At 41.7% G+C, this 27,594-nt stretch overlaps 1 protein-coding gene across 8 annotated transcripts in view; it reads right to left on the bottom strand.

Moving 5' to 3' along the window:
- FGGY (FGGY carbohydrate kinase domain containing) overlaps positions 1 to 27,594 on the bottom strand; it is a 405,123-nt gene that overhangs the window by 156,654 nt on the left and 220,875 nt on the right. For 7 of the 8 annotated variants that reach the window (XM_090271656.1, XM_090271651.1, XM_090271649.1 and 4 more), the window contains one exon: positions 16,672 to 16,775. In XM_090271656.1, the coding sequence (XP_090127782.1) occupies positions 16,672 to 16,775 (104 nt within the window). Of the gene's footprint in view, positions 1 to 16,671; positions 16,776 to 18,414; positions 18,515 to 27,594 lie in introns of those variants that run through there. The other variant, XM_090271654.1, reaches the window with a different exon arrangement.

Genomic DNA, 27,594 nt, shown 5'->3' with positions numbered 1-27,594 from the left:
AGTATGTAACATGTATACATTTTACAACTTAATAAATAAAAGTGCTTACTAAACTTAGTGGATATAAGATCATTTAAAAAATTTAATTATATTTCTCTAGTATAGAAATAACCAAAAAGGAAATATAGTAGAAAACTAGATGCAATCCATAAAAACAATAAAGTCGCTGTACAGAAATTTGAGTCCTTTGCTTTAACCTATGTTCCTTTGCTAGACATGAATTAGAGTATAGAAATAAACTTAAAATTTAATTTTTATTTACTTTACAAGAGGTATTATATGTCACTTCTGTTCACAAAGGGTGTGGTAGGCTGAGTACTGGCCCCCCAAAACATACCCATTTTCAAATTGCTGCAACCTGTGAATGTTACCTTATATGGAAAAAAAAAAGTTTTGCTGAGGTGATTATTTTAGGGATCCTGAGATGGGGAGATAATCCTGGATTACCCCTTTGGAGTCCACATGCAATCATAAGTGTCCTTGTAAGAAAGATAAAGAAGGAGATTGAGCACATATGAAGAGAAGGCAATGTGACTATGGAGGCCAAAATTGAAGTGATGTGACCACAAGCCAAGGCAGGCTGGCTGCCTTCAGAAGCTGAAAGAGGAAAGGAACAGATTTTCCCCTGGACCCTCCAGAGGGAGTAAGGCCGGGCCGACATTTGATTTCAGCTTAGTGAAACTGGTTTTGGACCTTTGGTCTCAGAACTTTGACGAAATAAATGTGTACTATTTTAAGCCATCAGGTTTGTAGTGATACGTTACAGCAGTCATAGGAAACTAAAACAAAGGGTTGAAGACCTTTTATATACCCCCTCCCAACACATATACACAGATATTATGGTAACACATAAGGAGAATCTGTTACATATGACTAATGAAAAGAAGAATGAGAATATGACAAACAAAGGCTCAGTATTTCCCTTGAGTGTTAAATTTCAACTCTGAGCTTCCTGGCTTCCAGGCTCAGAACAAATATATGATTATATAGCTTTTATTCCTGGAAAGATTATACCAGGTTCCAATTAAACTTCACTTTTCCAACTATATGAATTCTAAAACAAATTCTTCAGTGGGACTTTATATGGGGTACAATGAGCTACATATGAATTCATCAGCATGATTATAGCAAATAAAGGCATGACCTTCACATAGCTATTACTTTTTTGTATTTTTATATTTTGTATTAAAAAAAAATAGATTTACAGGAAAGTTGCAAAAATAGTACAAAAAGTTCTGAATACCCTTCACCTAGATTCTCCCAATGTTTTGCGTAAGCATTCTATCCATATATACATATGTGTATACCCTCATATATACACACGTACATACATAAAACAGATATTATTTATGTGTGTTGTATGTGTATAAGTTTCTTCCTGAACCATTTGAGAGTAAGTTGCAGATATAATGTCCATTTACTCCTAAATACGTCAGCAGGCATTATATAAAAATGATATTCTCTTCTACAACCATAGTAAAATTATATCAAAAAATAAATATCAATACAATTTTACTATTTAATTGATAGACCTTATGTTAATGTCAATGATTGTCCACAAAATGTCCTTTACATTAAAAGAAAAAAAAAGATGTTTCTTTGGTCTAGGATCCAATTCAGGATCATACAGTGCCTTTAACTGCCATGTCTCTTTAGTCTCCTTTAGTCTGGAAACCTTCTTCAGTCTTTCTTCACCTTTTATGACCTTGATACTTTGTAAGAGTAGTGACAAGTTACTTTGAAAAATACTTCTCAATTTGGGTTTCTGACATTTCCTCATGATTAGACTCAGATTAGGTATTTTCGGCAGGGCTACTACAAAAATAATATTGTGTTCACATGGCTACTTCTTGGTGAGATCTCTGATAAGATCCAAAGGCAAAACATTTAATTTTTATATAAAAACATCATTGATGGTGATAACTAAAAAGTTTCTCTCCTCTAAGTCTAGTCCGCCCAAGGAATGAGTGAGACCTGCTGCTCTCTCCAGAGGTCTCTGCTCACTGGGCAGCAGCTGATTACGGAAGATGAGGTAAGACATTTAGGAAGCTTCCACTGCATCCACTCTGCAACTTTGGCATTTTAATTGCCAAAAGTGCCACTGATGTTATCTTCCAAACATGTTTCAAATATGTCCACTTCTCTCCATCTCGCCCATGCAAGACAAGCAACCATGGTTTCATTTCTCACCGAGATTCCCCATCTCCTTCTCTCAGGTACCCTACCATCCACTCTCGTCTCTCTCCAATATGTTCTCCAAACTGCATTTATTTTGATCCTTTATAAATCCAATTATGATACCCCCTGTGCTTAAAACTATTCTGTTTAGGATAAAAGACCAAATCTTTTATAAGGCTTATAAACCTAGCATGTTCTGCCTCTTTCTGCTTCTCCAGCCTTAGCTTGCGTCCCTCCTCCGTCCTGCACCTCTCCCAATCTGCCAGTTTCCCCTCCATTATCCTGCTATACTTTCTTCCTGGACCACCTTCCTCTAAGCCACCACCTCGCAGACCCTCGTTCATCTCTGTCACACTGTTCAGTTACCTCAATGTATCTCAGCTCGAACATCATTGCTTACAGAAGCCAACCACCCAAACTCTTAATAGCTTCACTTGGCTTTATGCTCTCATATAGTTCCTCTGCTTCACAGCACCTGTATACCATACACACACAAGAGTGTATAAAACATGTATGTACATTTTAAAGACAGATAATAGTATTATTCATGCATCCTTCACCAGTCAGTGTCAGCTCCCCAAAGCTCCTCTGGAAGGCATATTTTTTCTTCAATAACCAGCACCCCCTAGCCATGTAATTAACCAGTGTCTTGATATTTGTGGCAATTATTTCCTTGCTTATCTTTCTGAGTCTAGTGCCTACATATGCATTTCTAAAGTGTATTGTCTCTTCAAAATAGAATCAGAGGCATAGAAACATGGAACAGACTGACAGCTGTTGTTGGAGGGGGGGACTGGTTGAAAGAAGGTGAAGGGATCAGCCAAAGAACATGTATATGTGACCCATGGACACGGACAACACTGCGGGGACTGCCTGAGGGAGTCAGGGTGGGGAGCTAAGTGGAAGGAGACAAAGGGGGAAAAGCTGGGACAACTGTAATAGCACAAACAATAAAACATTTAAATAAATAAATAAATAGTCTCTTTTGCTTGTTTTTGAACTTTATATGAATAAAATAACTTTATTTCTTTCATATCTTGTTTCTTTCACTTAAAATTGTTTGCTTCATTTACGCTGTTCTGTGTTGCTGTGCTTCTTTCATTTTAAGTATGCAAGCCACTGTAGAAATATAATCGTCGTCGTCGTCCGCAGCCGTCCGTCTCGAGAGACGATGGTGTAGCTTCTTAAGAGTCTATCTGCACCGCCGAGAATGGCTGTGCAGTCCGACTCGGGAGTGACACGGTATCTGTCTCCTCCCGTGTTGAATCGACATCTTGCGATGTCGCTGGAGTGTCCTCTCCAGTGAAGCTGAAGCTACAGAGCCTGGGCAGGGTGATATGGAGGGTCTGCTGTTGCCCATGCAGCAGACCCCCCCTCTCTTCGCAGCTGAAGGGCCCAAGGGAAAGACGGAGTCAATACAGCTTGGCTTCAGGTGCGCCGCAGGAGTTGCCGGTGTTGACTACAACGTCAAACCGCCTTAGAGACTCCGGCTCCGGATTTTTCTGTCGGGGTTTACTCCCTTAGCCTTTCCCCTGAAGAGGTATGCCACAAGGCAGCGGAGGTTTTTTGGAGTCAGAGTTTTCCTTCTCTGATGTGCCCTGACTGGAAGATCGAACCAGCGACACTTAGCTCGCAGGCCGACGCTCAATCCACTGAGCCAAACCAGCCAGGGCTATAGAAATATAATACAGTTTAGTTATTCATTCCATTATTGATTGAAATTTGGGTTAAAATGTGGGCTATGTAAAATAATGCAATGAAAACTCTTGTACTGTCTCTGGGTACACACAGGTACACAAGTACAATAGTTTCTCCAGGTTTTTACCTAGGAATGGAATTGATGGAGAGCAAGGTATATGAGTATTAAAATTTATCAGATAATGTTTTGCTGTTTCTCAAAGTGATTGCACCACTTTATTCTCTCAGCGACAGGATACAAATGTAAAGCCCTTACCAAGGTCTGCAGTGATCTGTATTTTGTGATTGTTTGCTTAATATCCATCTCCTCCACTAGACCTTAAGGTGTCTCCTTTGGCTCCCCATTTTTACTCCAGTGCCTGACACATAGTGCTTGCTCAAAAACAATTGGCTGAATAAAAGAATGGATTCTGGATAAGAAAGTTCAAGTATTTTGGATGTGAACACAGGTCTGACTCCACAACCCATGTCTTTTCTACCACACTATATTATCCTTATCTCAAAATGGTGATGATCATTTGCATCCTACTTATTAGTTTCCAATGTAAGGGTCTAACTGAATGAGGTCACAGATGTCAATCCAACAAACACAGAGTACATATTAAGTGTCCACCAACGTTCCACTACTATGCACCTGGACCCAAAGGTCCACAGATGGGGCATATGAGAGATAACTGTCAATGGCAAATACTCTGCAAATGTATGTGGATTAAGATTACTTTGCAGGGGCAGACGGGGGTTTCAGATATCACTGCAAGGAAAAACCAGGGAGACCAATTAATGCTTTCAAGTCCATTCTGCACCTGTGTCCCAAATTATTCACAAACAAAAGAAGCCTGCTCTGAGCCCTGATCAGAACAAACACTTTAAAATGCTTTTACCCAGGTGGCATCGTCTTTCATCTGTGCCCAGGCTCGAGGAAGGGCCGGGAGGAGCTGGATTAAACACTGCACACGGGTTCTCACTGGCATCGTGGGTTCAAAAGTAAACTCTGACTTCCTATTTACACTGAAAGATCTGAGGCCTTTGTGGTTTCCTGTTGCATCCTGGTGTGTCTGTGCTTTGGTTTCTGGGTTTGTCTGCACAGGGCTGCAAATGGCATCTCTCATGGAGCCCCTTCATCTTGCTTTTCATGAGAAAGCAAGCATTCTACAACCTCTACTTGTTGGCAAAGTCTACCAGGTACTCTGTCCAAGTCCCAACTTCTCAGTGTGTCTCTACCCAGGCCTGCAAGACAGACTTCCTTTGAAAGAACGGAGATCCAAGGGACCTCCTGGTGTGCTCCAGACTGGCAGGGCGTGACTAACTGTCCAACTTGATTTACTTCATTTTATAATAATTTTACACTCATTTATTTCACTCTTACATTCATCCAGTATAAATTTAGTGTTCCTTGTTTGTACAAGGCGCTCTGAGAGGCACTGAGGAAACAGTGATGGAAAGATATATAATTGCTACTCTGAAGGAGCTTAAAGCCTTGCTCCGAAAGTCCCTGATTAGAATCACTTGGGCACATGTTAAAATTACAGATTCATTTACACTCCTCCCTAGTAAGACTTACTAAGTCAGACCCTGTGGGAGTAAGACCTGATAAGTTACAATTTTAAGGAGTTCCCCAGGTACCTTTTATGTGCATTAACTGAGAACACTGTCTTGCATCTCAGTGGAGAACATACAACCACGGTGGAGGCTAGTGACAGAATCAGGAGCCCTTCCTGTGATGAACCAGACTTTCTCCAGCTGCGGGAGGCTTCAATTTGAGTAAGTGAAGAAGATAAACCGGCTAAGGATGCAGCTGAAATGGCTCGGGGGTTTGCTCAGATATGTATCTGAGTCTTGGTCTTATCACTTACTAGCTGTGGGACTTTGGACCAATCACTCGGTTTCTTTGAGCCTCATTTTGAAAAAGAAAACAACACCTGCTCTGTCTGCCTCACTTGGTAATTCTGAGTATTGGATTCCACAAAGCATTTTACAAACTCTAAAGCACCAAGAAAGAGTTAGTCATTTTATGATCAGAAAATCTTTCATAAACAAGGAAATAAAGCCAAACCCTAAGGCTTCTCTTAAGCAGTCAGAACTACCCCCATCTCTCTCAACCATCCCAAGCTTTGCTCATGGGGCCACTTTCTCTTAAATATCATAACTGCGTATTTTGTGGTTCCTTCCAGGTTCCAGCAGCATTTTCCAAAAGCAGAGCTCCAAGCTGAACCCAGTACTGGGTAGGATAACAGGATATTCTTCAGGTACCATATTAACGTTTTCAAGGAATGGATATAAAAGACAGAGGCCCAGCCAGACCTGGCTTCCCTGCCATTGTAATCTTTCTGACCTCAGTTCCATCATCTCTTAGGTGAGAAATATACTCTCTCAGGCCATTTTAGGCTACTACTATCTAATGGTATTTAACTTTAGTTTAATCTTAATTTATTAGTATTACCCTTTATTCTAATTTAAAACACAGCTACTACATTTTTCTCTTCCTTAACCTTACCTATTTGTTGTGAGGATTAGACATATAAACAGACTGCCTTGCACAGAAACTGGCATATGGTAAGTATTTAATAAATCCAAGCTATCATTATTATTAAGTATAACATTTCTCTTGCTTATTTCTGAAATGTTGTCCCCAAAACAAATTTCTCTTCTTTACCTACAATGCAGAAACCTAAGTAGTCTTTTCCTTTTTGAATATATATATTTTTATCCAAATTTTACATCCTTGAACTTGTGATTTGGTGTTTACTATCTACTTCACTGGCAATACAAATTATTTGCTCTCTGTTAGCATATCTCTTTGGATGAACTTGATTATAAACTATATGTTGAGTACCTACTATTCACCCTGGAGACAGAGTATGAAGGAGACTTTGCTCAGTGAGCTCAGGCTTGTGGGGAAGACAGAGAAGAATCAGTGTTGCATTAGAGCTGTGCCTAAACAGCTATGAGGGTCCAAATAAGTGAATGTAGTGGGAGAAGGGAAGAAGAGACTCAGGAAACTGACACATGAACTGGAACCTTGAGGAATACACATACTAATGACATCAGAGTAACTAAGAACACAGGCTCTGGGATCCCTGTGCTTGGTTCAACCTCAGCTCCACCTTCTTTGCTCTGTCACCTTTTTATGCCTCAGTTCCCTCATCTGAACATTAGGGATCCTAACAAAATGAGAACCATCCCAGAGCTTACAGGCAATATCAAGTAAGATGGTAAACATTCCACAAGTGCGGATTATAATAATGATGATGATTCTACTGATGATGATACTCACCAGGTAGAAGGGACATGCAATCATTCCTGGCAGAGAAAACAGATTTTCAGGAAGAGTAAATATAGGCCTATACTCCTTCAATCCAAAGCATTTCAAATATCAGAAGTTCTTTGATGATTCATTTCATGATAAAAATCTTATCTAACTAATGAAACTGTTTAGGTCTATTTAACTTACTTGGTATGAATATTCCTAAGTTTTAATAAAGAAATACTAATATGTTTGATTATGAGTGCTGCTCAAGACCTTGCTGGCAGTGTTATATAATATACTGTATACAGACACCATTAACTTTCTAAATCTGGATAGTTTCTACTCTCAAACACATTTGGTTCCACAGCATTCAAATAAAGGTGAGTGAATACAACTGCTAGAATACAGGATGAAAGATAAGGGACAGCAGATAAGGCAAGAGGCGGCCAGGGCCCAGACCACATGCGTCTATGCCCAGCTAGGGTTCAGGAGATTTGCCAAGAGATTTTAATTGGGAGAGTGAAACCATCAGACTTAATATGCAGGACCATCTTCAGTGTATTGGAATAGTCATGTCCATCCATGCAAATAAATGTATTTATTATCAATCAATAAATACATAACAAGTGTTGGGTAAGATGTGGCAAAAAGGGAGCACTCATGCAGTGCTGGTGGGAATGTAGATTGGTGCAGCCACTGTGGAAAGCAGTATGGAGATACCTCAAAAAAATTAAAAATGGACCTGCCTTTTGATCCAGCAATTCCACTTCTGGAAATATATCTGAAGGAACCTGAAATAATAATTCAAAAGACTATATGCACCCATGTAGTGCTATTCACAATAGCCAAGTGCTGGAAACAGCTTAAGTACCCATCAGTAGATGAGTGGATAAAAAAGCTGTGGTACTTTTACACAATGGAATACACTTGGCTATAAAAAAGAAAAAAAAATCTTACCTTTAATAACAACTTGTAAAGACCTGGAGAGCATTATGCTAAGTGAAATAAGCCAGTCAGAGAAAGACAAGTACCATATGATTTCACTTATCTGTGTGGAATCTAATAAACAAAATAAACTAACAAACAAAATAAAAGCAGATTCATAGATAGAGAACAGACTGGAAGGTCTTGGGGTAGAGGAAACCTTCCACCCCAAGGTGAGGCTGGGTGAAAAAGGGGAATGGATTAAGCAAAAATAAATAAATAAAAAGTAATATTATTTTATATTAAAAAACATATCACAGCATTACAGTTACTTTCACCTTCTTAAGATTTAAGATTTCCATTCTTTTTAAATTAAATACATCCCAAACCTATAAAACCACAGCCAAAATGTCCATTCATTTTTCCCATTTGAACTTGTTTTTTTTCTACTGGCAGTAGGGAGCCAATGAATGTTCATTAGGAAGGGATTTCCAATCTCAATCCTTCAGCACTGAGAGCTCAAACAATGTCTTATGAGTTCTTCTGAGATCTTTGGTCTTTTAGATGTCATGTCTCCTGGTTCTTTAACACTGGTTAAGTGGAAGACTACAAACTATCCCAAACTTCTCTGATGGCTCTGGGGGACAAAATATATAAAAAGTTAATTAACATATGAACAAAGAGGCCCTTGGAACACACAAGGAGAGTGGGAGAAGTGGATGAAAAAAATAATAGAAAAGCAACAAGGCAAAAATACTGAAACCTCTGAACTAAACGTATGTAGAACAGATAAGCTTATGCACGTTGAGGCCTTTGGCACAATACCTGATCATTAGTGAGGGTCTACAACGGCTGTCTTCAGCATCTTTTTCATCTGCACTGAACCACTAGGAAAGCACAAACACTTTCATAACTGCTAGGCTGCCCTCAGCAGCCACAGTATCAGAGTCACCCACACAGCAGATGAGTGGTAAATAGGAAAAGAAAAAAAAATTAATGTGGTTTTCATTTCATGCTCTTCCAAAAGAATACAAAAACATCTTCATGAGTTGGGAAGTCAGCTGCATGTCTTCAAATTGCCTAATTCAGTGCTTGACCACAGAGCAGCAGGGAAACAGGGAAGATTAAATAAGGAGTCTCATAAATACTCTCCTCCCAGGGGATGATGGTGACAAGTGATGTTGTTTATTTTTTATTGTTATCATTAGACTGGTGGCCTCTTGAAAGGCAGTGATTTGAAAGGCTGGGAAGAAGGGAAATAAGAGCACTGTGGTCTAGTTGCAATCCAGCCCTAACTTTGCAGTTCTCAACAGGGTTTAGGAAAGATCTGCCTTGTAATCCATTCACCCCCATTCCTGCAAAACACAGGCGCACGGGGTCAGCCCTATCCCCCAGCATTGGCCTTGTAGTTCTGCTAAGAGCTGAGAGTAGAAGCTCTGAAACCCAACAGCGTAAGTCGAAAACCTATCTCTAGGACTTACTAGCTAGGTGACCTTGGGTAAGTTCTCAAGTTTTAGTCCCTGTAAAATGGGAGGATAATTCTGATAACTGCATAAGGTTATTATGAGCATTAGATAAAATAATACATTCAAGTTTCTTAGCCCACAAGCCAGCAGTAAATATTAGTCATCACTGCTATTGCTATTAATTTTATGTTTCCCCTCTACTTATGTATTTATTTATTTATTTACCATTCTCCCAGGCAAGATGCCTTTTTTTTGTTTTTTTTTTTTTTTTGTGGAAAGCTGGGCTTGAGCCAGTTGACATATGTTTGCCAGAGGCTTTTGTTTCTGACCTCCTGAGAGGCCTTGTTTCACCCGACTTTGCTGTATTCCTGGTGGGATTCCAGAAACATTGGACCAGACAGTACTGCCCAGCTTTTATAGGAATGGAATGGCTGGATCGATCACACAGGTGTGACTTTGTAAGAAATTGCTCAACTATTTTCCAGAGTGGTTGCACCATTTCACATTCCTACCAGCAGGTGAGAGTTGCAGTTCCCCACATCCTTGCCACAACTTCAGCCATTCTCGTAAGGGTGTAGTGGATCTCGGGATAGTTTTAATTTGCATTTCCCTGACGATTATGATGTTTAGCGTGTTCTCAGGGGCTTATTTTCCATTCATATCTTTTCTTTGGTGAGATGTCTATGCCAACATTTGCCCATAGTTTAAGTGAGTCTGTTGTCCCTCTGCTCTGAGCCTTTGAGATAAGCTACTTAACTGACAGGGAAGAGCAAGGATTTGGGGGTCAGTCCCTTACAGAGCTCAAATAAGTGTCTTTGTCCTGCACATGGGGTGAGACAATTTATTACTCTTTGCCTCACTCGTGAAATGGGGACAGTAATGATGCCCGCCTCACAGGAGTGTTGAGCTGATTACATGATATAAAGGACTTAGCACAGTGCAAGCATGGTAGCAACTATTACTATCACTGTCTCCTCACGATGTCTGAGGCTGGGCCAGGGACATTGAACATCCTTGATCCAGCACAGTGCTGAGCCATCCTGACTCAAATGCCGGAAAAAACATTACCCCGAGTTTCTTTAATGCATGAACTATCTCCTATTACATACTGAACAGCATCAACCCTGTTCTCACCAAATCAATGCCTAAGATGTACTGTAGTCTGTTTTTAATTTATGTGGTTGCAGGCCCAGGGTTAGACTCAATATGGAGTCTCCTGAGAAGGCTGGTTCCTAGAGAAGTGATATCAGCAGGTCCTGGTGAACAAAGGAGGAGGGTACTTCTCGCACTGTACCCCAATTCTTTCATTGGTAGGTGTAGCAGTGGTCCTACTGCACAATGTGGACTGCCTTCCCTGTCTTCCGCTCTCAGTGATCTCTACCAAGGCCACCTGCTAAAGAACCAAGACAGAGAATCTGGTTCCATCGCCCACTTTCTTCTTAGCTGTGACATCCTACTAACAGAAAGCCATCAGTTCAGGACACACGGCTGTCCTCCCTTCCTGTGATGTCCTCCCGATGGGCCTGCATGTGCCTGCATCCTATCCAGGCTGCAGAGGAAGTCAGCTGCATGGTGGGGTGGACACAGAAGAGAAAAACCAAGTGGGGATGTAAGGACAGGGCCGAGTGCCTGAAACTGAGCTGGCGGGAACTGCATCCTGGTGGGAGTGAAGAAACCATGATCCTGCAAACATATCTTCTAGGAAAACCTCCTGTCCACTGAAGACCTGAATGGGCCCCTTCTCCATATTCCTGCAACACTGCAGGCATGTGTTTCCTTTTGGTATTACTGCTCTGTATTGCCACTGTCTCCTTCTAGTCTTTCTTGGGGAAGACACTTCGCCTTATTCACCTTAGTACCCTTGGCACTTAGCCAGGCAAATACAAGAAAATGTTTCTTAATGAGAGATTGATTTAATGAATGATTAAAAAAAAAAAACACCTTAATTTTAGAATGGTTTTAGATTACAGAAGAATTGCAAAGATAGTATAGAGTTCCCGTATAGCCCACACCCAGTTTCTCCTATAATTAATATCTTACATTATGGACATATGTCATAGTTAAAGAAAGATATTGATATATTATCACTAACTATAGGCCTTACTTTATTCAGATCTCCTTAGTTTTTATCTAATGTTCTTTTTCTGTTCCAGGATCCCATCTAGAATACTACATCCCATCTAACTGTCACATCTCTTTAGATTTGGTTGTGATGATTTCCCAGACTTCCCTTGTGTTTTGATGACCCTGACAGTGTGGAAGAGTATTGGTCAGGTATTTTGTAGAATGTCCCTCAAACAGGATTTGTCTGATACTTTTCCTATGACTAGACTGTGGGTATAGGTTTTGTGGGGGAAGATAACGAACAAAAAGTACCATTCTCATCACATCATATCAATAGTACATATTATCAACATGACTTACCGCTACTGACGTTGACCTTGATCACCTGGCTAAGGTAGTGTTTGTTAGGTTTCTCCACTGTAAAATTACTGCCTCCCTTCCATAGTGCCCTCTTTGGAAGGAAGTCACTATGTGCAGCTCACATTTAAGGAGTGGGAAACTATGCTCCACCTCCTTCAGGGGGAATAGCCACATAAATTACCTGGGATTCTTCTGCATAGGGAGATTTGTCTCTTCTGTTCATGTACTTATTTATTAAATCATTTGTTTATGACTTACTTTGGGTTATGATCCAATACTACTTTATTTTGCTGCCCAAATTTTCCCAGTTCTGGCCTCTGAGAGCTCCCTCAGTGGGCTCCTGATCCTCCATCACTATTTTAGTTGAGCACTTCATTGTTTTCTGGGCTATAAGATGCTCTAGGCTCATCTTGTCTATATCCTGCTCCAGTCCTAGAATCAACCATTTCTCCAAGGAGTCCTGGTTCTTTTTGTTAGAGAACAGTATTAGAAACCAAGATGCGGGCCCCAAGTGTGCTTATAACCATGACCTGCTGGTGTATCCTTATTTCTAGGCCCTCTCAGTTGTCAGAGCCAGGAAATATGTTTACTAACCTGTATAGCTACACAAGTCTATAAATGTTTCCATATGTATCCATCTTTATCTAAATAAAGCTAAACATGAGTTCATCCTAATGTCCCTAATTCCAATCTATTACCACATGGAACATGTTAGCCTTAATGAATCACTTCTAATAATAACACCATATTAGATATATTTTGCTAGGTACAGTGCCAAGCTATTTACAAAGATCACCTCGATAAATCCCCAACTTTTTAGGTAAATATTATTGCTCACAATAGGAAGAAACTGAGGCACAAAAAATGCCATATATTATCTAAATTCACACAGTGAGTGGTGGGGCCCAATTATGAGCCTTTATCCTTGAGATTCCATGCCCACTAAGTGATAGAGAACACTCCCTACGTTCATCTAAGACTTTGCAGTAATTTCAGTTCTGAGCAATTTAAGATGCAGATGTAATTCCTGGCTCTCACCAACTATTGTTCCGTTCAAACCTTACTTCTTCAATACTTCCCCACCCCCTTCCCAGGGTTCGCTCCCTACTGACATGCTAACTGGAAGACAAGTTGCCAAGTTACAACTTGATTTGACAGCTGAAGAGAAGGGGTGCTGGTGCCGGTGTAATGGCAAGGATCAGCTATCTGACCCCATGACTTTTCAACCTCTGGCTAACCTCAGCTGTGTATTATCTTGGGTTTTGGTGACTTGGTAGTAATTAAGTCTGAACAAGCTGCTTTGCTTTCATGGAGTTAAAAAAAAGAAGAGTATTTTTTTTTCTGTTGTTAATTAAATCATCTACAAGAAAGATAAATGTGCAGCCCACACTTCCAGCTTCTAAAATATCAAAGGCCTGATTAGTAAGTGTTATGTTCAACCTCAGGCTTGTTCTCCAGATTCCTGGAAATAATGGGGACCTGGAGGTACGGAGCTTCTAAATATTTACCAATATTTGCTTACTTGAATATTCATTCATTCATTCATTCATTCATTCTGGGTGATCTAGAAAGAGGCAACCTATATAGCACAAACTGTTCCTGTGGGTTTTGTTTCAATCAGCCTATTGAATTAGAAACATCAGCAGTGAGCAGAAAGAAGAAAGAGAATTCTTCGGACCAGGTTGAAAACCACTTTTTTCAAAAGCCCACAGTCCCCTCTGTTCCCTGTGTTCTGTTGGGTGAATTTTTCCTGACAGTTGGTGGTTTTGCTTGCCAGAACCACAACAAAGGGGGTCCTTGAGTTTCCCTGGGAGTGTTTCCTCAGACCTGCACCTCTTCTAGACCTCACAAAGGTGTTATTGTTGCTGGCTCGCTGGGCGCCCAGCACCTGAGAGAGATCAAAGGTACTTTCTGATGCCAGCATGACCACAGTCTCGCCCTCACCACATAACATTAAAGCTGATGATTAATCCCCTTGGCCCAGAAGGTCCCTTCCCACTCCTAAGTACAAAGCGGGGAGGGGGTGGGGACTTTATTTCCAGCATAACAGGACCATAATAAGCTGGCATTTTATGGCCCTCATTCATTGCAACCAACTGCAGCTGCCCATCAAACTCAGTAAAGCCCAAGCAGTTGCTTGGTGTGAGCCTTTTATATCACTAGGAAAGTGTATTAAGAATCCCATCGTTTCTGAGTGTCTATCATGTACTAGGTATGTATGTACATAATTCATGTCACCCAGCAGCCCTGTGATACTGGCACCATCACCCCCAATGTAGTGGATGGAAAATCTGAGGCTCAGAGAAGTTAAGTAACTCATTGCAGCTCACAGGGCTCCTAAAGTGCATGAGCAGATGTTCAAATCCACATCTGGGGGACTCTGAAGCTCATGCTGTCTCCACTCATCTACGGCACATTAGAATCTGGCACAACAGAGTCAGGCATCGAGGAAGGTGCACTTGGGAATCAGCTGGAGCTAGATCTGACTTCTCACCTCCAGCTTATAGCTTCATGACCTTGGGAGAATTACTAGACTTTTCTTCTTTTCTTCTTAATTTTTAAAAAATATTTTAAAATTTTTTTCAGAGACGGGAAGAGAAGAAGAAGGAGAGGGAGAGAAACATAGGTATGAGAGAGAAATATCGATTGGTCGCATCTTGCATGCACCCTACTGGGGACCAGGCCCACAATCCAGACATGTGCCCTAACCAGGAATTGGAACTGGTGACCTTTTGGTTTGCAGTACGATGCCCAACCAACTGAGCCACACCAGCCAGGGCAATTGCTAGACTTGTCTATGCCTGAGTCTCCTAATGTGTAAAATGACTAATTTAGAAAGAATATTATCCAACTAAGAGACAAGGTGACTGAGAAGCGGGTATGCCACAGAGTCACTTGCATTCATGTGGACTGGGTTCTGCTCAGAAAGCTAAACTGAGTAGTGTAAAAATGCCTGAAATTCAGACTTCTCAGGAGAAGCCAGATTAGATGTGTACCCATGAAAGCGGCGGGTGACTTAGATAAGTTTAAGTCAGTGTTCAGTGAAGACAAGATAGCAAGTGTGGATGCACAAGGAAAAGGAGGGCTGGCTGTCTCTGGTGGGCACCCCCTGCTTGAGGTGGCCTTACGTGTCTATAGACCTCTCCCTGCAATGACAACCAGGCTTTACAATAGGGCTGCTGAGGGGAAAAAAGAGGCTGGGATTTTCAAATGCAGTTAAAGAAGATCCATTTAAGACTTTGCCCAGAGAAACAAATAAAAGAAAAAAAACTTTTTTTTTTTTTTGTGGGCAGAGGTCAAGGAAATCTATGTCCTTAAAGTCCAGCACAACACAAATGTCCCTTAAGAAGATGTCCCTAACCCTGGACACTGCCCTGGCACAATCAGTCTCCTTTCTCCTTAACAACATGAGAGCTAGTGATCAAGAGCTAACCCTTGTGAAGTGCTTATTTTATGTCAGTCAGATTACCTCACCCCACTTCTCACAATACTCTGAGACACGTCCTGTAACTCCACTTTCTGCAGGTGAGGAATTGGGAGGCCCACAGAGGGTAAGTGCCTTGCCCAAAAGCCTATACTTAGGAAGTGGGATCGGAAGCCAATCAGGCTGGCTCCACCATCGCTGTGAAATGGGAATCTGGTGTGAGAACACCTTGCACAGTGCCTGGCACATAACATGCTCATATCACAAGTTCATCTGAATCTGTACCTTTTGCGGCCTTGCTTTATAATACCTGGTATAATTCTAACTCATCAATGAGAGACCCTGTATCAACCTTTGTCCCCAAGGTTTAGCGAAGTCCCAGACACAAGGGTAGAGGATCAGTAAATAAATAAATGTATCAATATGTATGCAACCAAAATATTTAACAGTGCAAAAGGCTCATTGTTCTCTACTGTTATTTAACAATTTCTCATCACCCATGATCCCTTCCATAGTTCAGCGCTTCTGCCATGGACTGTACCCCACCCTAACCCTTGCTCATCTCCCTGCTCCTGCCCCATTTGCCTTCCTCCTCCTCCCCCACTCTCCCCGCTATTTCACTCATCTGGGAAAAATCCAAGGAATCGTCCATCTAAGTTTAACAGAGTAATGACTTTTAAATAAAAATATGGTAGAAATGGGTACTTATCGAAATGGAATGCTTTCAGACTCATGCATTTAAAAAAGATATAAATTTTAGTGCAGGCACTAAATTTTAACTGCAATCTTGGAGAAAGCCTTTCCACTAATTCATGGAGAAAAATTAACAAAGTGAAAATTGCTTATCAGTGTTCTTTTGAAGTCATGATATGCAGCCTAATTCTATAGATCATCAGGCTGCTCCCAGAGAGATAGATTTATATTGATTGAGAGGGAGCTCAGCGGCCAAGGAAAACAGACACCCCTCTGCAGAGAAGACTTGGCTAGCCATTAGGGAGAGATCAGTCTGGGAGCAAGGCTTTGTCATCGTGGGATCCAATTTCACCCCTCACGCCTCCTTGCTCTCTGGCCAGAGTGGTGTTAAAGGCAGATTCAACCCTTTTCACACTTTTTAAGAATTTGGCCCTCAGAAAAAAGGATCTGGCAAGTCTAGGCAAGGCTGTTGGAAGGAGAGCTGGGCTTCCAGCTAGACAAAGTACGGGAGGCAGGAAGGGAAGGCGTAGGGGGGCAGAAGGGCCAGCAGCTCAGATCTCCGCTGGGCTGCCCTCCCCGGAGTGGGGCAGCCCCCTCCTCCGGCCTGGCAGACTCACCCCCATGTGACAAGAAGATGTTCCACAGATGACAGCCAACCGTGACGTCACTGGCTGTCCCTCACAGGCGAGGCCATACCCCCTCACATCTGTTCCAATCACTCCTGTGAGAAAGCAAAAACAAAATCCTCTTAAAAAAAAAAAAAAAAAGATAGCTAAAAACAAGCATGAAACACTCTTTTTTATAGCCAAACAACATTGAGAAAGCAAGTGTTCCATATGTACTCCAGTCTCAAATAGAAAGCAAAAGAGAATACTTGCCAGCCTTGGGAAAACCAGGAAGCCTGTTTTAATAATAGTAAGAATAACAGTAAGTGAAATTAGAATAATAAAGCAGCTGCTAACAGTGTTTTTGTGGCCAATCAATACCAGGCACTGTGCTGCATATTTATATGTACAGTCTTATTTTATATCAATCTTGTCAGGTTGATATTATAAATGCCACACACATCAGCGGAGAAACAAAGGCATGTACAAAGGTTGAATGACCTGTCCAAGGTAGCACTGCTAGTAAGGAGCAGAGCTGAATGAAATCTGGTTTAATATATCACATTGCAATCTCAAAGGCAGCTACAGCATGGTTTGATGAGTGAATCTTTTTGGCATCTCTAAGTCACCTTACTGTTACTTACTGCAGAACTAGTGCGGTAAAGAGCCGGGTGATGGACAGTGAGTTTCTGTTAAAAGAATGCCAGATGGCAGAGAGTTTCCCATAAATGGTATAAATTCAGGCTTCTTCTCCATAGATTGTATTCTGTGATTCTTGCTGGGCAAGCAAAGTTACAGATGTGACAAGAAATCTAGAGAGACTGTTATGAGCCTAGAACTGTCCGTCATTTATCCAACAGGCACCTTCTCTGCACAAAAATATAAGTAGGTGTGATGTGGGAGCCAGAAACATGCAAACGTTCCTAACTACAACACAGGCAGGAGGTGACAAGTGCTCAGGGAAGGACACAGGCTGGGGCGCAGGAGAGAACAGCTCCTGCTGACCTCATCAGCTACAGGCAGTGCCACCCTGTCTCTGTCTCCAGCACTCAATGCTCTGTCCCATTTCAACACCTTTGCATTTGCTCTCCTTTTGCCTGAAATGTCATTCTTCAACCTTTCTGCTCAGCTAATTACTATTTATTTCTAACTCAAATATTACTTCCTGGGAAGGCTCCCCTGATCCTCCAGGAAAGATGGAGTCTCCTGTTCAACATTCTTATGTACCCTTGGACTTCTCTAGCACACAAGACACCAGTAATTTTAACAAGCCAGACATCCTCTGCCTCTCCTTGTACTGTAAAAGCCTCGGGAAGCCGGCACTGCCATCCCCACGTGCCTAGCAGCCCAGCTCCCACCACAGTTGCTAGCACAGAGCAGGGAGTGGAATTAAGAATGCTTGGGGATGCACAGATAAGACAGGTCCCTGTCCTGGGAGCTCACTGTCTGGAGGGACAGGGAGAGAACACTATCTGGACCATTTCAGTGTGGGGATTAGAAGAGACACAGGGGCAGCTGAGCTCATCTGTAGGGGTTCGAGGAGGTTTCCCAAGGAGGTGGGTCTATGCTGAGTTCTATAGGCAAAAGGTGGGCTTCAGCCTGTCTCCTCCAGTCACAGGTCCCCAGATACTTCATGAAGGCACTGGTTGCTCAGCAAACAGACCTTTCCAGAAAGCAGGATCTAGGGGCCACTGAAAGGCTTCTTACAATTCTGACAACTTTCTAGGTTTCTCCAATGCTTTTTCCAAATCCTACCTTCCCGAGCACAGCCATCTGTGAGCCTTTGCTACTGTTCAGAGGCCCAGCGGCAGGGGGAAGTAGGGCTCTTTCAAACTTTCCCTGTTGGTTATCAGCGTAGTCAGGTCTGGGACTGAGCCTGTAAGAGCCCTGGGCCTCCTGGCTCCCACCAGGCCCCTGCTCGCTAAGCACTGTGGGGCCGCCCCTGCAGGCTGCTGCTCTCAGACGCCAGGTCAGCCAAGGTCGGCCAGGAGATCTGAGGGCTGCAGGAAGTGGAAGCTACAGTATGTCTCCCCCAGCCCTTCCCCTGGGTCTGGTGGCTGCTCCTCCTCCATTACTTCGGCTCTGCTGACAGGGCCCCGTGACTCCCACACCTACTGGTGTCTACCACCCTTGAACTCAGGTAACACCACCTCCTCCCTCTGTGCTTCCTGCCTAGGGGTAGTAGCAGCTTCCACTCTGCTGAGCTCTGGCTTGAGTACAGGAAATGCAGCCCTTCTTAGCTCCTCCATCATCTGGGTCATCATTTCAGGATATTAAATTCCCTCTTTTTTATATACTTAGAGCAGTTTACTTTTTCTGGGTGAACTCTAAACGATGTAGTTCCCAATCGAGGGCACAAAGGCTTTGGATGGGAAGAAACCCTAGATATGAGCTCATTTTAACTAAGCTCTTTTTGCATGTTCTCTTCCTGTACATCTCATTTTATTCTTATAACCACTGAATGTGACTAGTATTCCTATCGTCCTCATTTTACAGATGAGGAAATCGAACCTTAGAAATGAGAAGTAACTTAACCAGGGTCACACAGCTCAGGAAGAAGGGCTGGTAGTTACATTCAGGCCGTCTGATTCCAAACTGCTGGTTCTTGGGTTTTTCTCCAAAATAAAAACACAATAGCCAGGTGGCTGATGTTTATTTATCTGTATATCTCAAAATATTCGTTCTGAAATCCTCAACAGAAAAGAGGTTGGCCACTGCTGGTCCACAGTGTTATATATAAATTCAAGGAATTTCTGATGATTTCCCACCTTTATTGATTCCACATATATAAGCACAACAAAGTGTATCTTTCAGGGTCATTCAATCTGAAGTGGGTTAAAAATGGGAAAAAAATAAATAAATGTGTGGGGAGCTATTTCTCTGTTTCTTCTCCAGTTAGTAAGTTCACTGTTGATATACTGAGGCTTAGAATCTTAGAACTAGTGTGTTATAATGAGGGAAAAAAGGGAGAAGTTGAAGACAGAAAAACCTTGTATAAAATGAAGAAAATAAATAATATCATATGGTTGCTCTGATATTGAGGAAACATTTAAAAATGAAAGTGATTAGGTAGCTACGCTGCCATCACCTCTAACCACCATGACCCTCACCACCCTTATCACCTTCACCATCATCATCAACATCATCTTAACTCTTATAAGAGACAGTATCTTATCTCTTCCCTTCTAGCACACATCAGATATCTAAGATAGGCTGGGTACTATGCTAAGTGCTTTAAATATTATCTCACTTAATCTTTACAACATCCATAAAACATAAATATTCTTTCTCCCCTTCAACAGATGCAGAGGCAAAGAATCAGAGTAACTTGTCCAAGGCCACACAGATGCAAGGAGCAGGATTTGACCAGGATTTGACCTTGTCTTCTCTGACTCCAAAGCCCATGTTCTTTCTATACTCCCTCACTTTACAATGTTAGAATTGTCTTACATAAAGGAAATATATTTGGAAGTATCAGTTACCATGAAACATTAGTAGGCACCATGGGCTTCCAGTTACAAAATCTGAGTTTTTGACCCAAATCTGCCACAAACTACCTGAAAATTTGAACTGTTTCCTCACATTCACAAGAGAAATGAATAGAAATGTAGGTTCTTACTCAGTCATTTTACGTACACAATATACACAGCACTTCTTCTAAAATACCAGGTACAGTGTCTCCTTCCTGGAAATAGGAGGGCAGAGAAAACGCCTCCCATGATCTTCCATTCTTGTCTCTCTGTGGAGACTTAGATAACCTTGGGCCGGTCTCATACAGCATCAGAGAGGCGCAGGTCATGTCCAATTTTCCCCTTGAGAGAGGTTCTCTACACTCTGCCTAATGTCTCCTCGATCCAACAGCAGCACAGAGCCGATGCCCGCTGTGCGACCACACAAACCTGAGAGCTGACATATCTCATTTTTCCTTTGGCCACACAGAGCTTGGAGAGGCCATCCTGAGAAAAGAGGCCCAAAACGGGGAAAGCAACAAAGGGCAGAAGGGACTTTCCCTCCGTGAATAAACATGTTTCACAACCCAGAGAGGAATCATGGCCTGCACATGTAACATCAGGAAACAATTCACAGGAGGAGATTTTGACAAGTGTAGCTCTCGGCACTGCTGGGCCCCTTTCTAGGACAGTACATGTGTCAGTCTATTCAGCATTCTGCAGGAAGTTTAAGGGGAAAAATCAGCAGCTGAAGAAACAGGCACACGCGTGCGCGCACAAATAGTGACATATTCAAATGTGTTTTCCCTGAAACTTGCACAATGCTCAGCTGATGATAGTTGCTCAATAAATTTTCGTTCAATGAGAAAACAAACAGCAGAAAAGCCAAGCTTACTGAGTCAATGAATCAATTCAGGGCCTCTTATTTAATGACTCCTACCCCTCAACATTCACAAGAACATAGTTCATTATCAAGGAATATGTTGTAAAACAAAATTAAAAGGAAAAATTAAAACTTCATAAATTGTCTTATTTACCTTATATGCTCTCTCCCTCTCTTCCATTCACTAACCATCCATCCTTCCCTCCAAACATTTATTGACTATCTACTATATTTATGTAAAAGAAAAAAGACTTTGCAAATGTTATGATTAAGAGTAGGTTATCCTATAATTTATAAAGCCACAACTGCTTTGAAAACTTAAAAGGGTTATATAGAAGAAAAACAGCCCCAAGTTCTAGCATTTGTGTTATAATTATCTCATACTTTATAGCTATAAAAAGTATTTTATAGCTTACAAAGCATCCTTAAACACTGTACCCTTCATTTAGCTTTTAGAAAAATCCTGTGATATGTGTTATTTTATTTCCAGATCACAGTAGAAGAAACTGAATTTCACAGAGGTGAAGTAACTTAGTCAAGTTTATTTAGCTACTTAGAGGCAGAGGTAAGGCTCGCTATGATTTTCAGTCTCCTAGTCTCAAATTTTCCCCCTATGTATGAAAAATAAAAGTCTGCTATAAATATGTTGGCATCTTTAAAAATAATAACCTCAGACATCTCTGAAGAAAAAAAGGAGGAGAAGGGTTTTGAACATCATCTAAGACAGTACCAGGGAATATGGCATAAATATAAAGCCTTCTACTTGAGACTCTTGAGTGGGCCATTTGGAGGAATGAAGAACTGAAAAACTCTACTGCGTGAGCTGCTTGACTAAGCTCGCAAAGAGGTTTACAGGGTCCCTGGGGAGGAGGCTCTCTGAAGATACCAGCTCTCTGTAAGCAAAGCATGCACCAATAATTGTAAATTCCTGAAAGGGTAAGAATTATATCAAAAATATTTTCTCTGCAGGGGACCAAAGACCAGTCTATACACATGACGACAATGAATTCTATCTTTTGATTAATATGGATTTATTTTATATGAAGTATCATGTATGGGATGGCATTATCATGTTGTACTTAAAAACATGGACTCATTCATCATGTGACTTTGGTTAAGTTTCTTATTTATGCTTTGGTTTCCGTTTGTATAATCTGAATAATAGTAACCTCCTCTTAGGATTGTATAAGGATCAGATGTGTTAATGCACATAAAGTGCTTAGACCAAGGCTGCTCAATAGAACATTCTGGGATGACAGAAATGTTCTGTATCTGCACGGTCCACAACAGTAGTCACCAGGCATGTGGGGCAACTGAGCACTTGAAATATGCTTGCGCAATGGAAGGACTGTATTTTCTGTTTGATTCAACTTTAATTTAATAGTCACAAGTGGCTAGTGAATACTGTATGGAGCACTTCAGGTTAGAACAGAACTAGAACTACATGAAGCTTTGTTGTTTTTATTATTTTTGTCATTATTATTGTCCTCAGATTTAGGATGGAATCTCATTTCCATGCTCTTGAGCAAATGCCTTGATCTCTACAACCTTAATTTCTACATCTGAAGATTCTGAATAACAACACCTACCTTACAAAATTGCTGTGGGGATATTAATGTGTGGGGATATTAATGTATGTGGAACATACCAGTGCTCAGTAAATGGAAGATCTTAAATCCAAGGACCTACAGAAGTGTCTGCACAAGTATAAAGCCTTCTACTTAATTCTGAATGTGTCCGGCTCATCCATGCCATGGAGCCTTTGCTTGTGCTATTCCCTCTGCTGAGAAGAATCTTTCCACCATACACTCCATCCCCAACAATCAACCTGGGGAACACAGACTGCATTTTGAAGACTCAGTCTTTCAATCAGAAGCCTTTCGTGACCATTTCCTCCTCCACTCTCCCAGGCACCCTAGCTAGGGAAAAATCTCCAGAGCTTCTTTCCTTCGTACTTCACTGCATGACACTGTACAGATTCTATCACTACCCGTAATTTTTTGTTTACATCGCTGTCTCCTTCTGCTAGACTGTGTGCAAACTGAGACCAGGGCAGGTCTTGACAATGCTCACTAATTTTTGTTGTAGTTAAGTAAATGAATGAATGGGCAGGTCTTGACAATGCTCACTAATTTTTGTTCTTGTTTAGTAAATGAATAAATGCGTTCACCATAAGACACATACTAGTAAAGCACATGATATTTTCAACATAAAGGCAGCAGGTTTAAGCATGGACAAATGCTCTGTGTCGTAAAGATGACTAACGGTGATAGCTACTGGGAGTTTTGACTGACAGCTCATGGGTAATAGAAAAATTACTGGAGCCTCACAACACAACTTATTTGGAATTGTCAGACTCTTTGGTAAAGAGTAAAGGTCCTAAGATCCTTGTGATTATTGAAAGATTGCCTTGTGCCTGACACTTTGCAAACACTATTGTATTAAATTCTTCTAACAATTTTGAGAGGCAGTTATCACCACACTATTTTACTTATAGGGAAGATAAGACCAGAGTTTTATCCCAGGTCCCTCAGATCTAGACTGGGGAAAGAAGGTGTCCCATGAAGGTCTACCTAACTCAGAATCTCACGGTGCCTACCCAACCGAATTCCTTTCTTTTCAACTCCTTGCAATAATTCTAAGCACTCACAGACAGCATAGCTGAACTCAGATCACTGTCAGGATTTATTGTTACAATGCCACAAAAGCAAGCCCAAAAGGTTCATCTCAAGCCCAACAAATGAAGGGGAGTGAAACAGCTGAAAAGATTTCTGTGATCCTAGTGTTTGACAACGCATCAACTAGGCTTTGAAAAAAATGCGGTTTAGAATTCATCCAATCTAAACCCTAAAAAAGGTTTGCCTTAAAAAAATCCTATGTGATTAAGTCTACAAAAATTTTTTATAAACCTTGACACTGTCACTGTCCCCCGCCCCCACACGCCATCCTCCCTAGAGCCAGAAATATAGTAGGGAAGGTCTTTGTCTAAATGAGCTGTGGAAGATTTTTACTAGATATTTGAACTATCATAGTTTGTGAATAATAGTTAAGAACCAGGGCTCCAGAATTGGAATGCCTGATTTTAAGTTTGGCAGATTGGCCAAATCATTTAAACCTTCCTGTGCCTCAGTTCCCTGATCTAACTGGGATGATGAGAGTGTGTGGCTCATAGGACTACTGTGAAGATTAAGTGAGTAGAACAGAGCCTAGATCACAGTTTACTCCATAAATTTTTGCCATTGTTGTTACTACTGACAACCCCCAGTCTTGGTGTTAATAGCAGGGCTTGGCATGACAGTTCAGGCACTCCCTTTCAGCATGGTGTGTGCTATGCCAGAGTTATTTGGGTTTATTTAGACTGATTGGAATATTTGTTTTCTGTCCTTGAGTATACACTGATGGCAGAATAATGCAGGACTCAGAGGAATAAGAAAGACGATGTACAAGGCAGTAATAACAATCCAGGCTAACATTTTAAGCATTACTGAGAAGAAACTATGAGCTGTATATATCTCTAAAAGCCATGATAACATATAGCACCATTCATGCTGCAATTCAACTTGGTGATGGCATTTGTCATTTCTGTGTAAAGGCCACACTTCCATAACTTGCACCTTTCAGAAGCCAACAAAAGAGCCCTGGGAGAGCCAGAGAATGAAGAACAGACCCTTGGATAACTGGGTCTTACTTCTCTGTTCCTCCCTTCTAACTCAAAAGATCAAATCTCAGAGGTAGGCTAATATGCAATAGCTGGGAAATCTGAGACTTAGGGAACACTAGCAAAATGCACAGTAAAGACAAAGCAAAAACTTGATTTCAGAAATTCCTTTCTTCCTAACCTCAACACAGCCTTCAGATTACTTGGACAATCTCATAAAAGACAATTTTTTGCTTGCAGGCACTAGATATGTAAAGTGTCAAGTTGAAATCCAATCCAAATGACTAAGCTAACTCAAAAAATTACTTTCTAAAATAAAGAAACCAAAAGTAAAAGAACTGGCCCAAGTACCACACTTATATCAGATGAAATTGATCTTTAAAGAGATCTAAAACTATGACTCTGAATCACACAGCTGCCTTCTGATGTTTTATAAACTAATTCAACAGTTATGTATCAATCCCCAAGTATAAACCAAGCACTGTGCTTGTTAGGTGCTAGAAGGCTAACGATGAAAGTGGTCCCCTTTCATTCCACAAGATCTCAGTCCAGTCAGGGCGGGAAGAGGTACAGGCAGGCACTGTTAGGACAGTGTGGAACGGCCACTGACTCAGATCTGAATAAGTCTAACGGAAGTGCAGAGCCCTGACCCCTGGTCTACCTTGGATAGTCAGGGAGGGCCTCCTGAAGGAGGTAAGGCAGGAGTTCTGTCGGTCAGCAGCGGGGAGGGGAGAGGGAGGGAAAGGCATTTCAGTAAAACAAAGGCACAGGACAGAGAAATAATCAGATGATGCAAGGTTGCCAGGCTATGTGGTATGAAGGAGGGGGAGCCTTGTCTTTGCAGAATTTGCTTGGTGGAACACTCTAGGTCTGGGGTTGGGTGGATTTATACTTGATCCCCAGCAGCAGTACAAGTGTGCTGAGCAACCTTCCATAAGCTAACTCCCCTCTTTGCACTTCACAATCTCCTCACATGTAAGGTGAGAGGAATGGCATCTGCTTCACAGGGTCATTCGTCCTGGCTAGCACTGTATATCCATTGTCCCAGGACCCACCCCCAGTTCTGAGCAAAATGAAATGGCTGGACAACCTACATGTAAGGCAAGTAGCCTTGCACCTGAGATACAGGAAGTGCTAAATAAATGTTAGTGTCCAGCTTCTCCCGTGAGATAGTAGGACTAGGTTACCTTCAGCAATCTTTTCTTGTTCCTAGACAAATGGTCTCATTTATAAAATTATCTGAAGGCTCCTTGAGCCTGGGAGATAGGAACTAGCAGCCCTGACAAGTCCTTCAATGACAAAGAGCAGACCCGTGAGATGCTTCAGGAGTATGCCAGGAGGCAACGGTACTTGCTCAGACTCTTCAGGACACAAACTAAGGGAAAAGACCTGAAATTTCAGAGACAAAGATCTCAGTCAGCAGGCTACCTCTCCTCTCTCCCCAACATTTAATGCCAAGCTCAGCACACCTCCTCCCTTGGTATGAGTTTCGGTTCCATCAAAAAGTTCCAGAGGTTTTGTTAGGGTTAGTTGAACATTGACAGATTCTTCAAAGCCTGGAATTCACTCCAAGAGCCAAAACCAGGCCAAGTTTCTATGGAACTAGGATGTCCCCAGGGGAGGGTCACAGGCCCCCACAACACCTAGACTGATTAATCTAACCTTGCCCCAAGCTTCAGACAAGAAGACAGAAAAGAAAAATAGATCCTGAAGCTAATCCTGATTTTACTCCCCCACTTCATTCCTGGGAAAGTGGGGTAGGAGTGCAAAGTGACCCCCACCACCGGGTAAGAGTGAGGCCAGAGAGCCAGAACTAAGTGATATGTAGAGCAGCTGGAGAAAGAAACAAAAACAAAAACCTGAGCAGGATAAAGCGTCCAGGGTTTCGCCTGAATGAATGACATGTGGCTGAAATAGTTTCAAGGAGAACAAAGGCTTAGGTAAATAAATAGAGTGCAAGATGAGAGCGAAAATGAATTACAGAAAATCCCAGGTGGAATACACTGGCATTTTCAAAAACTACAGTTGAAACGACATCTCTGCTTCAGCATAGATCAAGATCGAGCCGTCTCCTTCCTCTTATGCACCTGCTCTTTGACGTCCACCTCCTCGGGACAGCAGCCCAGGCCAGGCTTTGCTCTCCTTTCTCTGTGCTTGTCCCAGCTCGAAAGTGTTTTCAGACACCACCACCTAACTCCCTGCATGACCTCGGGTGAGTGAGCGGAGTTCCTTGAACCTCTGATATTTCATCTATAAAAGGAAGTGATGATTCCAAAGGAAAAGGGTAAAAATACAATCTTGTTTTGAAAGAACAGAGTTGACACATGTTAGGCCCTGAGTAGCAATCTCTCCCTCCTCCATTCAGTAGGATTCCATTCGAGAAACATTTACTGACGTTTTCAGCTCTGCATCAGGAACTGCACTCAGCACTGCAGGGGGGAATAAAACTTGAAAAGAAACATAATGACTGTTCTCAAAATGCTTACAATTTCCTGGGAGCCAAGGACACTGGTACACAGCAGACCGAGGACAGAGGACAGTTGCCACAGAAGCACAAACATGCTTCAGGCAGGAGGAAGTAATTCCTCTCTCCGGTGTGGACCCAAGGAGGCTTCTTCACTTGGGCCCTTTCTTCCTTGGCCTGATGATCAGACCTCTCCTTCCCTTTGGCCCATCTTGAAAGGCTTAGGTCTTCTCTACATCATCACCATCACAACAGCTAACACTTCCATAGAATTTACCTGTGCCAGACACTGTTCTAAGTAGTTTATGTAAATTAACTTATTTAATCCTCACAACTACTATTATGATGCCTATCTTGGGGGTGAGAAACTGAGAACCAGTAACTGATCTACGATCACACAGAGAGTGGGTGACGGCGTGGAGAAGGAACCCAGGTAGTAGGGCTCTGGAAATCATGTTTTTCCAACCATTAGATTGTGGGA

The sequence above is a fragment of the Furipterus horrens genome, unplaced genomic scaffold (genome assembly GCF_987537825.1).
Source record: "Furipterus horrens unplaced genomic scaffold, mFurHor1.1.pri manual_scaffold_3, whole genome shotgun sequence".
NCBI lineage: Eukaryota > Metazoa > Chordata > Mammalia > Chiroptera > Furipteridae > Furipterus > Furipterus horrens.
Note: the sequence above shows the minus strand (reverse complement) of the source record. Positions and strands in the feature narration are given on the sequence as shown.